The sequence below is a fragment of the Delphinapterus leucas genome, chromosome X, assembly GCF_059928025.1.
Source record: "Delphinapterus leucas isolate spDelLeu-1000000601 "Yukka" chromosome X, BTC_Dleu_Yukka2, whole genome shotgun sequence".
Classification (NCBI taxonomy): Eukaryota; Metazoa; Chordata; class Mammalia; order Artiodactyla; family Monodontidae; genus Delphinapterus; species Delphinapterus leucas.
The window spans coordinates 120687039-120701677 of NC_143150.1; the positions used below are offsets into that span (position 1 = coordinate 120687039).

Sequence of the window (14639 nt, forward strand, 5' to 3'; positions counted from 1 at the left end):
TCAGCCCTAGCGTGCTAGAGTGAGAAGGTAATTGCTCCTCAGCCTTGGGACTTTCTGCCTCTCTGTCTGTGGAGGTTCACCTAATGCTTTGGCCTGTATTAGTCCAGGGCTATTGGAGTGTGCTCATATATACCTGTACGTATATAAGAAATACGTATACGTATTTCTTATATATACCTGTACGTATATAAGAAATCCCGAACTTAGCGGCTTAATGTAACAGACATGTATTGGTTCCCAGTGTCTGTGGGTCAGGAATCTAGACACAGTTTAGCTGGGTCAGGGACTCTTATGAATCTGCAGTTATAAGAGTGTGGACCAGAACTTCAGGCATCTTGAGGCTTGACTAAGGATGGACCCCAGTCCAAATTCTCTTACATGGCTGTTGGCAAGATTCAGTTCCTTCTGGGTTTTTTTTTTTTTTTTAAACACACGCTAGAAACTGCCCTTTTTCTTTTTTCTTTTTTTTTTAAATGTATTTTATTTATTTATTTATTTTTGGCTGTGTTGGGTCTTCGGTGCTGTGCGTGGGCTTTCTCTAGTTGCGGCGAGCGGGGGCTACTCTTTGTTGTGGTGCGTGGGCTTCTCATTGCAGTGTCTTCTCTCATTGTGGAGCACGGGCTCTAGGTGTGTGGGCTTCAGTAGTTGCGGCACGTGGGCTTCAGTAGTTGCGGCACGCGGGCTCAGTAGTTGTGGCTCACGGGCTCTAGAGCGCAGGCTCAGTAGTTGTGGCACACGAGCTTAGTTGCTCCACGGCATGTGGGATCTTCCTGGACCAGGGATCGAACCCGTGTCCCCTGCATTGGCAGGCGGATTCTCAACCACTGCGCCACCGGGGAAGCCCCCTTCTGGGTTTTTTGACTAAAAGCTTCAATTCCTGGCTGGCTGTTGCCTGGAGACTGCCCTAAGTTCCTTGTCATGGTCCTCATCAAAACAATGAGCCAATAAGTGAGAGGACAAGAGAGAGTGAGAGCAAGTTGAAAGTCAGTCTTGAGTGTGTACACCTAAGAGTCACATGGCTAGGTCATAGGCATGTGTGTTATCAACTCTAATAGATACTGTCGAACTGTTATCCTGAGTGGTTGTATTATTTTACGCTCCCGCCAGCAGTATGATGGTTCCTTTTTTGGTTTCTTTTTTTACATCATTGTCAACACCTTAGTGTACTGTCAGATTTTGAGCCAGGTTAACTTTTTTTTTTAAGTTGTTGGGTTTTTATTTTTAGTTTATTTTTAATTGAAGTATAGTTGATTTACAGCATTGTGTTAATTTCTGCTATACAGCAAAGTGATTCAGTTACACATATATATACATTCTTTTATATGTTCTTTTCCATTATGGTTTATGACAGGATATTGAATATAGTTCCCTGTGCTCTACAGTAGAACCTTGTTGTTTATCCATCCTATATATAATAGTTTGCATCTATTAGTCCCAAACTCCCAATCCATCCCTTCCTCAGTCCCCTCCCCCTTGGCAGCCACAAGTCTGTAATAGTTCTCTGAGTCTGTTTCTGTTTCGTATATAAGTCCATTTGTATCATATTTTATATTCCATATATAAGTGGTATCATATGGTGTTTCTTTCTCTGTCTGACTTACTTCGCTTAGTATGCTAATCTCTGGGTCCATCCATGTTGCTGCAAATGGCATTATTTCATTCTTTTTTATGAGCCAGATTAACTATTTTTGTAAATTTTTAAATTGATGTATAATTGATTTATAATGTTGTGTTTTGTTAATTTCTGCTGTACAACAAAGTGATTCAGTTATATATATATATATATTAATATATATATACATTCTTTTTTTAATATTCTTTTCCATTATGGTTTATCATAGGTGAGCCAGGTCAACTTTTAAAAGAATTGTCTTGTACTGAATTCATGACTGAAACCCAACCCTACAGAACTGTTGCTTTGCATCCCTTACTCTGCCCATTTCCCCTCCTCCAGGGGTGGCTTGTGAACCTCGTCACGGCAGATCGTGTGTCCCCGCTCCATGAAGCCTGTCTCGGAGGTCATCCCTCCTGTGCAAACATTTTATTAAAGCATGGAGCTCAGGTAAGTGCAGCTCAAATCACACCTTAGGCACCATGACTGAAAAATGACGATTTCTATCCCTTCTGAATACTTCCCAGCGTTTTTGATTAGCCTGATTTGAAATATGAAGGTTTTTCTTTTTCAAAAGTATTATGTCTATCAAGCTTATTTACTTTAGTGGTAGATGAAATACTGCATTTTTAGCTAGAAAGTCATGGTCTGACTATCTATCATTTTCTTTGACTGTCACTATTAATAAATAGCTGTTAGATTTCTGCCTTCATTTCTGTGGCTGGAAGGTAGTGACATATTGTAGAAAACACATAACATTTGTCTCCATGAGACCTGAATAATGGTTCCAGACCATCTCTACCATTTACTGACATTGGAAACTTGGACAGGTTACTTAGCCTGTAAGCTTTAGAGTCTATATATGAGAGAAAAAAACAAACAGGGAAAATACCAAAAAAAATTATGTAGCATATTTTGTGGTATTGTGAGGATTGAGAGGGATAAGGTATGTGATTATTATTTGGAGAATGGGAATCGGGATGACATAATGAGATTCTAGAGAAGGAAGATACGAAATCATTGCATTTGAAAGCAGGGACCAGTACATCTTCCATTAACTTAAGTACCCTCTTGGTCAGGAGTGATGGGAAAATCTGATCAGGAAATTCTGTGTGGGTTTCTCATCTTTTCTCAACCAGTCTGTACTGAGCATTTATTATGTGCCTAACTCTAGATAAAGATTTTCAGGAACTTCTAAGCTAAATGAGGAGACGACCAGATAAACAGGTAAATGGCGGCATGTAACACTAACTGCTTCAAAAGATAAACCCTGAAATCTCAGTAGCCTCATACAATAAAAGTTTATTTCTTGTTCAACTCAGAATCCAGTGTGGGTGTTCCCAGTTGGGTGGCTATTTTCCAAGGGTGATTCAAGGACGCAGGCTCCTTTCATCCTGTTGCTCCCATGTGTGCTCCATTCCAGATGGGTAGAAGGGGAAAAGACACGGAGGATTGTGAATGGAAGCTTTTTAAGGGCCAGTCTTGGCAGTGACGTATGTCACTTTTGCTCATATCCCATTGGCCAGAATTCAGGCCATGTCTAACTGCCAGGGAGGTGGGCGAGTGTAGTGTGCCTCTGCGCCCAAGAGAGAGGAAATGAGTTTGTTTAACGCATCGTATCTCAGCCACAGCAGGCAATTACAATACGCTGTTTTTATCTGTTAGTTTCTTCTGTGTAACAAACCACCCTGACTTAATGACTTAAGACAGTAGCCATTTATCTCACAGTTCCTTGTGTTGTCTGGACAGCTCGTCTGGTCTGGCTGCTTCAGCTAACCTCAGCTGGGCTTACTGAGGCATTTCAGGTTAGCTGATAGATGGGCTGGGGCAGGCTACTTCATGATGACCTTGGCTGGGATGGCTGGGAGGTCTGGGGAGACAGAAGAGCTCTACGTGGTCTCTCATCCTCTAGCAGGCGACCCGGGCCTGTTCACGTGGTAGCAGGGATTCCAAGAGCAGCAAAATGGGGCAAGCTCTCTGCTTGTATCACACTTGTTAACTGTCCCATTGACCAAAGCAATTCATGTGGGCAAGCCCAGATTCAAGGATTGAAAAGATATAGTCTCCGTCTTGGGATGGGAGGAGTTACTAAGCCACTCTGCAAAGGGATATGCATCCTGGGCAGAGAATCTGTGGCCATATTTTGCAAACCACTACAATGTAATAAGTATTAATAGTAAGGGGATTGTTGGGAACACGTAGAAGTGTTCCTAACCCATTTATTTCTGATGGAGAGGGGGAGTCAAAAGATGCTTCCTACAGGAAATGATGTTACAGTTGAAACCTAAAGGACCTGTTGGAGTTAGTCAGTTCAACGGGGGGTTGGGGGAAATGATGGACTTCCCACCCCCTGGGAACAACAAACGCAAAGGCCTAGAAGTGAAAGTGGGGGCTTCAAATCGTTCCTTCAAATCATTCCTTAGAGACCTCCCTGGTGGTGCAGTGGTTAAGAATCCGCCTGCCAATGCAGGGGACACGGGTTCGAGCCCTGGTCCAGGAAGATCGCACATGCCGCGGAGCAACTAAGCCCATGTGCCACAACTACTGAGCCTGCACTCTAGAGCCTGCGAGCTGCAACTACTGAGCCCGCGCGCCTATAGCCCGTGCTCCGCAACTAGAGAAGCCACCGCAATGAGAAGCCTGTGCACCGCAACGAAGAGTAGGCCCCGCTCGCCACAACTAGAGAAAGCCCGCGTGCAGCAACGAAGACCCAACACAGCCAAAAATATATAAAATAAATAAATTTTTAAAAAACTGAAAAAAATAATTCCTTATAGCAGCAGAGTAGAGCAGGTGAGAGGGGTCAGAACACAAACAAACTCGCCGACCAGGCCAAGAAAATGGGCTTTGCCCTGAGAGCAGCCAAGGGCCATAGATGAGTGCATCAAGAGGTTTATATTTTGGTTAAGAAAACTTACCCCAAACTTGGAAGCAGGCCCAGGACTAAGCAGAGGCGAGAAAGGAGCCTGGGGTGCAAACTCTAAACTCTGCTCACTCGAAGGGTTGTTCAGCACTTTTGTAACCCTGGGAGTGAGTGTCTCCTTAAACTTTGCACCCTGGACATCTTTCACGCATCACTAGTTCTGGCCTTGCGTGGAAATAGGGCATGAGAATGACGTCCCTGTCTTCACAGTATCATCGTTTAACAGGTTCACCAAAGAATTCCTTGATAGAGGAAAATGCATCTGCATTTGGCTTTGCTCTTTGCCATTCAATTATAGCCCAAACACTGTGAAGTTAGATGTTAGCTTGTAAGTTTCAGTCTGATTTCCAGTGTTAGAAAAGATAGCCCCAACGATTATAGTTTTATGGCCCTATAGGATATTAACCAGTTTTGTATCTATTAGCAAATTTATTTCAGCATTGCATTGACTGACTATATAAATTCTCCTTTTAGCCATCCTTGCCATTTTACTGGTTCCCTCATTAATGAATGAGCGGAATAAACTCTTTGGCTTGTGTTCACTCTGTATTTGGATGAAAGTGACATTTTTTAATTTATTTATTAATTTATTTTTGGCTGTGTTGGGTCTTCGTTGCTGTGCATGGGCTTTCTCTAGTTGTGGCGAGCGGGGGCTACTCTTTGTTGCGGTGCGCGGGCTTCTCATTGTGGTGGCTTCTGTTGTTGCGGAGCATGGGCTCTAGGCGCGCGGACTTCAGTAGTTGTGCCATGCGGGCTCAGTAGTTGTGGCTTGCGGGCTCTAGAGTGCAGGCTCAGTAGCCGTGGCGCATGGGCTTAGTTGCTCCGCAGCATGTGAGATCTTCCCGGACCAGGGATCGAACCCGTGTCCCCTGCATCGGCAGGTGGACCCCCAACCACTGTGTCACCAGGGAAGTCCCGAAAGTGATATTTTTAAATTAAAAAAAATAATACATTAACAAATTTAAAAGGTTACTCTAACTTCTGTGGGGAAATTGGATTGGTGTGGGATGGGTCTAGGATGGCATGTTTAAAATAAGGTGATTAGTGGGAATTTCCTGGCCGTCCAGTGGTTAGGACTGCGCACTCCCGCTGCGGGGGGCACGGGTTCAATCCCTGGTCTGGGAACGTTCTTGGTGCATTACATTCTATACCTCATCCGGTTTTTCACAACAACTTTGGGGAATCTGTTATTTTTTGTCCCCATTTTGTAGCTGTGGAATTTAAGGCTCAGACAAGTGAAATAATAGCTTGAAAATGGTGGAGCTTAGGTCTGAATCCAGGATACCCCACTGCCCGCCTTCATGCTGGAGCTTTTCTTTCTAGGCGAATGGTGTCACTACAGACTGGCATACTCCCTTGTTTAATGCTTGTGTCAGCGGCAGCCTGGACTGTGTGAATTTGCTTCTGCAGCATGGAGCCAGTCCCCACCCTGAGAGTGATCTGGCGTCCCCCATGCATGAAGCTGCTAAGAGAGGTAAATCTGCTGAGAATTTAAGTTTTCCACCCCCTCCTTCAAGGGACATCTTATTGTTGAAGGGAAGAGGGAAAAGGAGGTACATGGAGCAGTTGTTCTCAATGTGTGGATCCTGGGACCAGAAGCGTCAGCCTGACCTGGCACGCAAATGCAGATTCTTGGGCTCCATTCCAGACCCAGTGAATCAGTAACTTTGGGGGTGGGGCCCAGCCATCTGTGCTTTGTTTAACAAGCCCTCCAGGTGATTTCTGATGCACCGTAGGTTTGAGAAGAGCCCTTTTAGAACATTTGGAATACTGCTCACTGCTGTGTTTCCGGAACAGGGCCTGGCATATAGTAGACTATCCATCAGAATGTGTGGAATGTGTTGTTGAACCCATGACCCCATAAAGTCAAGCTATTTTATAAAACAAATTATAGTCTTCTGTTTTAAGGCCTTAAAGAATATTGTCTCAGGGCCACCTAAGTTTGCTAAGTGAGACAAACTTTCAATTTTTGGAAATATAAGATGTTATATACAGTTTGGGGTAAGTCTCCCCATCCCCATGTTTGTTGAGGTATAATTGACAAATAAGATTGTATATATTTAAGGTGTACAGTGTGATAACTTGCTATACGTATACATTGTGAAAGGATAACCGTAATCAAGTTAATTAACACATCCATTGCCTCATATAGTTACCTTTTTTTTGTGGTGAGAACATTTAAGATCTATTCCCGTAGCAAATTTAAAGTACAGTATATATATTATTATTTTTATTTTTATTTTTTTTAGTGTACGCGGGCCTCTCACTGCTGTGGCCTCTCCCGTTGCGGAGCGCAGGCTCCGGACGCGCAGGCTCAGTGGCCATGGCTCACGGGCCCAGCCGCTCTGTGGCATGTGGGATCTTCCCGGACCGGGGCACGAACCCGTGTCCCCTGCATCGGCAGGCGGACTCTCAACCACTGCGCCACCAGGGAAGCCCAGTATATATATATATATATATATATTTTTTTTTTTTCCAGTATATATATTATTAACTGTAGTCACCATGCTGTACATTAGATCCCCAGAACTTATTCATCTGGGATAATTCTTTTCGTAAAGTCACAGTTTTCCTGCTATTCTTAACTCTGAGACAAAAAATAAAATTGTAAGTTTTGCTTTTCTCTGATATTTCTCCTCCTCCTTGACATCATGATGACCGTACCTTGCCCCGAGGGCTATTTCCGCAGTGGCTTCACAAAATAGCTTCCCCTCATCTTTACAGCAGCCCCATTTGACTGGATCCACCCGTTTTATAATTATCTCCCCAAGCACTGGCATTTCTTCACGAGGAGACATGTTATCATTTTCACTGGACACATAGAGCTAAAATGGTATAACAAGATAAATGCAAAGGAGCAATGTTTCAAGTATGATGTCCCAGACCAAGGAAGAGTGATTCCGCTTTCACCAAACCTAGTTGGCCACACTGGGCCTCACTCACGCTGGATTTGGCACCTTCTTCTAAGCCTCGCCTGTGCCCACCGTGGCCTGTTTGTCCCAGGGCCTGCCCTTGGTGAGGTTGTAACTTTCCTTCCCTGTTCCACGGTCCGCTCTGTGCCCTTGCTTCTCCAGGTCCACCTTTAGTCCCTGTTGTTCCATATCTCTCCTCAGCGCTCACTTTGATTTCGGTAATCAGACTGATTACAGAGCCACCGACAATTGAAAAATGTGGCTGGCTGCTCGTTGCTTACCATGGCTGGTAAACTCAAGTGGAGTTCCACCCAGAGCTACAGATGCCATCTTATAGTCAACCCATTAACTGGTGACAGTGTTGAAGGTCATTCCCTATTCTAAATAGAGGGAATAGCTTTTGGTCGCTGGAGAAGTTGTTGGAGAATTTAAACCCACAAAACATGGGCGAGGTGGTGTTTCCCTAGCTACGAGAATTTGTGCTGTAACTGTTTTCTCCCACTTTGGGCTGCAGGCCACGTGGAGTGCATTGAGTCTCTTGTGGCTCATGGGGGCGACGTTGACCGTAACATCAGCCACCTGGGCACACCGTTATATTTGGCTTGTGAAAATCTGCAGGTGGCCTGTGCCAAGAAGCTTCTGGAATCAGGTAAAACCAAAAGCAAAACATAACAAGGAAAGTAAATGAAAAGTAAATGAAAGGTATCTGAAAGCTCTTTCTGTCGTAGCAGAGGAAAGAGCGCGGGCAATGGAGTCGCACAGGATCAGAGTTCATATTGACTATGTTTCCGTGGGGAATTAGTTTAAACTGTTTCAACTTTAGTCCTCTCACTTGTACTGAGAATCGTGATAATAATGATAATGATGATGACATCTCCCAGGATGGTCCTCAGTGATTATTAGTTTCTCCTCCCTCCCTCTGACCACTGATATTATTAGGCCCTGAGTAACTTGCACAGCTGCTGGATTAGGGCTGAATCTTCAGATTTGGGGCCGCCTTCACCAGTTCTCTTTGATTTGGAAATAGAACTTGCCCCATTTTTACTCCATTGTGAATATTATATTTTCGAAAAGTCGTAGGTCGCATCATTCTTTCTCACCTTCCTGCTGTTATCCAGCCCCTTCTTCAACACTTGGGATACCACTTCATCACCTCTTTAATTATTTGAGTCCTGGTTATTCTTTAAAAACCCAGGAATCTTACAGTTCCCATTGCCTTCTACTCACTTGGCAGCCATTACCATGAATTAGGAGATGGGTTCTCTCTCTCCTTCTCTCCCTCTCTTTCTTCTATTACCCTAGGTGGATTTTAAGCTCCTAGTCAGGAAAGGGCCATGTTTGGCACCCCTCACGAAGCCAAGACCAATACAAGAACAATTCAGTTAACATTTGTTGACTGGACATAGATTCCCATTTTACTAGAGGGACAGCAGCCCAGGCAAAGTCATATGTCCCCACACATCACAGCGGGAGCCAGCATCTGGACTGGGGTAGGGATTTTCTGAGAGTGTAAGGATGGAACTGGGTGGGGGTGGTCCTCAAGTTCTACCTTATCCCCGAAGAGGAGGGCTTTGCCCCCTTCTCCGTGATCTTGGGATTGGCCACCCCAATCTAGACAATGCTGCCATAATTGATTGCCCTTCACAGTCCAAATCACATGGTCCCAAGTCTCTGGTTTAAACCTCACGGCAGTTGCTCGGCGTGTAAATGTGGATAATTGCCATAGGTGAGATTTCACCATCTAGCCTCACTTCCGGCCTGTACTGGCTAATATTTGGGCTCCGTTAATAATGAATGTGCAGCTTTCATGCCACCAGGATTCTTCTTGCATGTGTCACACCTGTGTGGAGTGCTCAAAGGCAAGCTTTTCAACCTCATACGTCACAGAGCTCCCGTGGTACATTCAGTCACATTGTCAAGTGGCATTTTCCCCATATTGTTAAATGGAATCAAGTCGTCTCCTGTTTTCTCAGGAGAACTACTGTGCCTGCTATGGACGCCCTTTTGTTAGGGAATTTTGAGGTGCAGTGCTTTGAGAAGGGGGCGCTTGCACTCTGCTGACTCTGACTCTGTTGTTCTCGTGACTGTTTAGGAGCGAGTGTGAACCAAGGCCGGGGGCTGGATTCCCCTCTGCACGCGGTGGCCAGGGCGTCCAGTGGGGAGCTGGCCTGCCTGCTCATGGACTTTGGAGCAGACACCCAGGCCAGGGATGCTGAAGGCCACCGTCCCTTGGAGCTGGTGCCTCCAGAGAGCCCCCTGAGCCAGCTCTTCTTGCAGAGAGAAGGTGCTTCTCCTTTGCCTGAATCTAAGCCCTAATCCATAGACTCCTGTGGGCTCTAGCAGGAGGCAGGTACTTACCGAGTTCTGACTTCGGGTCTTATGAAAAAGATTGTTCTCTGCCTTCACGAAACGTGGGGAGCGGAGATAGTTTAGTATTCGGCAAGGTACAGTACTGGTTATATAATAAATAACCATCCTGCTCTTTGGCATGTTGGAGACAGGCTGTTTGGATGATCTAATGTTCATATGTGGGATAGGCCAGCTTTCAAAGAATTAAGATATTGTTTTAAAATGTTAAAGTTACCTAAGACATGCTGTATTTAAAAAAAAGTTTATTGGGGTATAGTTGGTTTACAATGTTGTGTTAGTTTCAGGTGTACGACATGCTTTATTTTTTTTTTAAATTTATTTTATTGAAGTATAGCTGATTTTATAATGTTACGTTTATTTCTGCTGTACAGCAAAGTGATTCACTTATACATATACATTCTTTTTCGTATTCTTTTCCATATGGTTTATCACAGGATACTGAATATAGTTCCCTGTGCTCTACAGTAGGACCTTGTTTATCCATTCTATATATACTAGTTTGCATCTGCTAACCCCAAACTCCCAATCCATCCCTCCCCCACCCCCCTCCCCCTTGGCAACCACAAGGCTGTTCTCTATGCCTGTGAGTCTGTTTCTGTTTTGTAGATAAGTTCACTTGTGTCATATTTTAGATTCCACATATAAGTGATATAATAGGGTATTTGTAAGCCATGCTTTAGAGAGATGCAGCAGAAGGGTCTTTGGGGTTGTACAATGCCCCAGGATGTCTTACTGCAGTACAGATGGGCTGAACTACTGGGCATTTGGCTTCTGGGATGGTGGGTAAGAATGCAACTCATTGAGTATTACACGGTATTGCTTTCATGATGCACAGCAATCGGGAGACATTTACTATCGGCTTGGCCAAAAAGTTCGTTCGGGTTTTCCGTGACATCTTATGGAAAAATCCGGACGAACTTTTTGGCCAATCCAATATAATAAGTTAATCAACACTGAGTCCACACTCCTCTATAAATAAAAACTGACACTCCTGACCCAAACCACTAAACACTGGGGTTGAGCACTGTGCAAGGGGATAGGGGCACTTCCCTGGGCTGCGAGGTCACGGGTGGGCTGGGGTGGGGAGCAGAGACCCCTCAGATTGCATTCTTGATTGTCCCTAGAGGTGGAGAGCAGCCAGCTCAGGACCTGCTTTTTTTTTTACCGGAGTGTGGACTTTGTTGAGTCTTAGGGGTTGTGGGAGTTTGAAGCAGGCTTCCCTACCAGAAGGATTCTTTTTTATTTTTTATTTAATTTAATTTATTTATTTTTGGCTGCATTGGGTCTTCGTTGCTGAGCACGGGCTTTCTGTAGTTGCGGCGAGCGGGGGCTCCTCTTCGTTGCGGTGCGCAGGCTTCTCATTGCGGTGGCTTCTCTTGTTGTGGAGCACGGGCTTAGGTGCGTGGCTCAGTAGTTGTGGTGCACGGGCTTAGTTAGTTACTCTGTGGCATGTGGGATCTTCCCAGACCAGGGCTCGAACCCGTATCCCCTGCACTGGCAGACGGATTCTTAACCACTGCACCACCAGGGAAGTCCCAGAAGGATTCTGATGTCACGTAATCTGGTTATTTTCTCCCCACATGCTGAGAATTAGGGCTCTGGGCAGAATTGTAAAGTGGCCCCTGAATCCTTCTTCCTGCTACACCCACTGCCCCAGCGTACTTGTGGCCATAGCCCGCCTTGGGGCCTCCCAAACAAGGCCTGTGCTCCCCGAGCCGAGGCACAAGGAACAGTCCAATAGAAACCCCTTTATGAGAAGCAGTGGGGTCACCCCCGGGCAACTCTGCCCGTACTTTGACAATTTCTTGTTTTCAAAAAATTGTATCTCTATAGACGGGGCTGATTTCTCCAGCAGGCACAGATGGCACAATGCGTGGGGTCCACCATGTTTTTAGGGGCCCGCAGAAATGTTTTAATTTCTTTTAAAATCAGAAGGAAAAACAATGAATAAAACTCAACCTGGGTTATATTCATCTTTATACTGGCACTTGTCCCTGACATTGTATCTAGCACATGTGATTAGTAACTTCCTTCAAAGTGCTTTAGTGAGAGGAGATTGAGTTCAGTTGCCCCACACTATGCCTTTTGCAGCTCGTTAATACATGCTTTGAGCACAGTGGGAAATCCTTCATTAATATATGCCTTGAGCACACTGAACATATCTGGAAGGTGCCCTAAAGTTCAACAGGGACCTTGTGAATGTGCTCTGAGGACCTGATTGAAAATATTTCCTTTCTTTCTTTCCTTGTGTATATGTCTGTTTCTACCTCTCCTTGTTTTCCGTCACCCGAGAAGTATGCAACCCAGTTTATCCTGTAGCTTGTGGTGACGCTATAGGAAATTGAAGCCAAATCCGGCCTCTGTACCCTGACACTGAATTAAATCTCGGAGACAGAGTTTTGGGTGAAGTAGAAAAGAATAGCTTTATTACTTTGCCAGGCAAAGGGGGCCACGGCGGGCTAATGCCCTCAAAACTGTGTCCCGACCTGGAGGGGGTAGTGAGGAGTTTTATAGTAATGGTTCAAGGAGGGTGTGATCAGCTCATGGACGTTCTTCTGATTGGTTGGTGGTGAAGTTGGAACCGTCTGGTTCCAGCTGGTCTGGGGCCTACGTGCTTGTGGGCAGCATGCAGTTAACTTCTCCCACCTGGCGGGGGTTTCAGTATCTGCTGAACAGCTCAAAGATATTGTTATATGTGTCCCTTGAGGGGAACCAGGACCCTGCCCCAAGGCTGCACTGTTGTTTCTCTTGACTGCTCCTCCCTTGTCTCTGCATCCCCTCCATTCCCTAATTAGCATCTGTTTGAACCTGCTTCTTGGAACTCAGGGAAGGTCAGGGAGGCTGAATGAAGCCTATTTCCTGTAATCAAGAAATGGGGGGGCTTCCCTGGTGGCACAGTGGTTGAGAGTCCGCCTGCCGATGCAGGGGACACGGGTTCGTGCCCCGGTCCGGGAAGATCCCACATGCCGCGGAGCGGCTGGGCCCGTGAGCCATGGCCGCTGAGCCTGCGCGTCCGGAGCCTGTGCTCCACAACGGGAGAGGCCACAAGAGTGAGAGGCCCGTGTACCAGAAAAAAAGAAGGGGGGGACACGGAAGGGCTTTTGTGCCCTGGAGTCCCACAGGGTCCTGCTTGGTATCAAAGTTAGAGGCCACTGTACCCTTTTGGTTGCATTCTCAACCCTGGCCACACAATACAGTGACCTGGGACACGTGCCTTTACAAAAACCAGATGCACAGGCCCCACCCAACAGTAACTGAAGCAACATGCCTGGGGTGGAGTTTAAGGCCCTCCCCGCCCCCCCCCCCGCAGTCAGGCTTGAGGGCTACTGCTTTATGGGATTCTTGGAGGTATACAGCTTTGCCTTTTAAAAAGTTTTTAATAACCAAAAGGGAACTGCCATTACAATTTAGTGCAGGGGCTGGGGATGGGAAATCATTTCCCATCTTTTTACCCTATGACAGGGTTTTTCAAGCTCATTTTGGGCCAGATGGGGGCCATCCTGTCCTGTGCACTGTAGGATGTTTAGCAGCATCCCTGTCATCCACCCACTAGATGGTAGTAGCAACACCCCCCCCCACAAGTTGTGACCAAAAAAATTAGCTCCAGATATTGCCAAGTGTCCCTAGGGAGCAAAATACTCCCTCCCCCCCCTTGAGAATCGCTGTCTTAAGATGTAAACACTTGGCTGGATCCCTATGCAAGGTTTGTGCTAGTTCACTTTTCACCTGTGAGTTGAAGCACTGGGACAACTCTGAATGCAGAATATAAAAACAAATATGAAAAGACCTGTATGCACAAAACTATGACACTGATGAAAGAAATTAAAGATGATACAAACAGATGGAGAGATATACCATGTTCTTGGAATAGAAGAATCAACATTGTGAAAACGACTATACTACCCGAAGCAATCTACAGATTCAGTGCAATCCCTATCAAACTACCAATGGCATTTTTCACAGAACTAGAACAAAAAATTTCACAATTTGTATGGAAACACAAAAGACCCTGAATAGCCAAAGCAATCTTGAGAAAGAAAAACAGAGCTGGAGGAATCAGGCTCCCGGACTTCAGACTATACTACAAAGCTACAGCTATCAAGACAGTATGGTACTGGCAGAAAAACAGAAATATAGATCAATGGGACAGGATAGAAAGCCCAGAGATAAACCCACGCACATATGGGCACCTAATTTATGACAAAGGAGGCAAGAACATACAATGGAGAAAGGACAGCCTCTTCAATAAGTGGCGCTGGGAAAACTGGACAGCTACATGTAAAAGAATGAAATTAGAACACTCCCTAACACCATACACAAAAATAAACTCAAAATGGATTAAAGACCTAAATGTAAGGCCAGATACTATCAAACTCTTAGAGGAAAACATAGGCAGAACACTCTATGACATAAATCACAGCAAGGTCCTTTTTGACCCACCTCCTAGAGAAATGCAAATAAAAACAAAAATAAACAAATGGGACCAAATGAAACTTAAAAGCTTTTGCACAGCAAAGGAAACCATAAACAAGACGAAAAGACAGCCCTCAGAATGGGAGAAAATATTTGCAAATGAAGCAACTGACAAAGGATTAATCTCCAAAATTTACAAGCAGCTCATGCAGCTCAATATCAAAAAACAAACAGCCCAATCCGAAAATGGGCAGAAGACCTAAATAGACATTTCTCCAAAGAAGATATACAGATTGCCAACAGACACATGAAAGGATGCTCAACATCACTAACCATTAGAGAAATGCAAAGCAAAACTACAATGAGGTATCACCTCACACCAGTCAGAATGGCCATCATCAAAAAATCT

At 45.0% G+C, this 14639-nt stretch overlaps 1 protein-coding gene across 2 annotated transcripts in view; it reads left to right on the forward strand.

Annotated features, from left to right (window-relative positions):
• Positions 1-14639, forward strand: part of ASB9 (ankyrin repeat and SOCS box containing 9) — a 43085-nt gene that overhangs the window by 24207 nt on the left and 4239 nt on the right. The window contains exons 3-6 of one of the 2 annotated variants that reach the window (XM_022562720.2): positions 1955-2062; positions 5859-6009; positions 7962-8096; positions 9540-9731. In XM_022562720.2, the coding sequence (XP_022418428.1) occupies positions 1955-2062; positions 5859-6009; positions 7962-8096; positions 9540-9731 (586 nt within the window). Of the gene's footprint in view, positions 1-1954; positions 2063-5858; positions 6010-7961; positions 8097-9539; positions 9798-14639 lie in introns of both variants that reach the window. The other variant, XM_022562721.2, reaches the window with a different exon arrangement.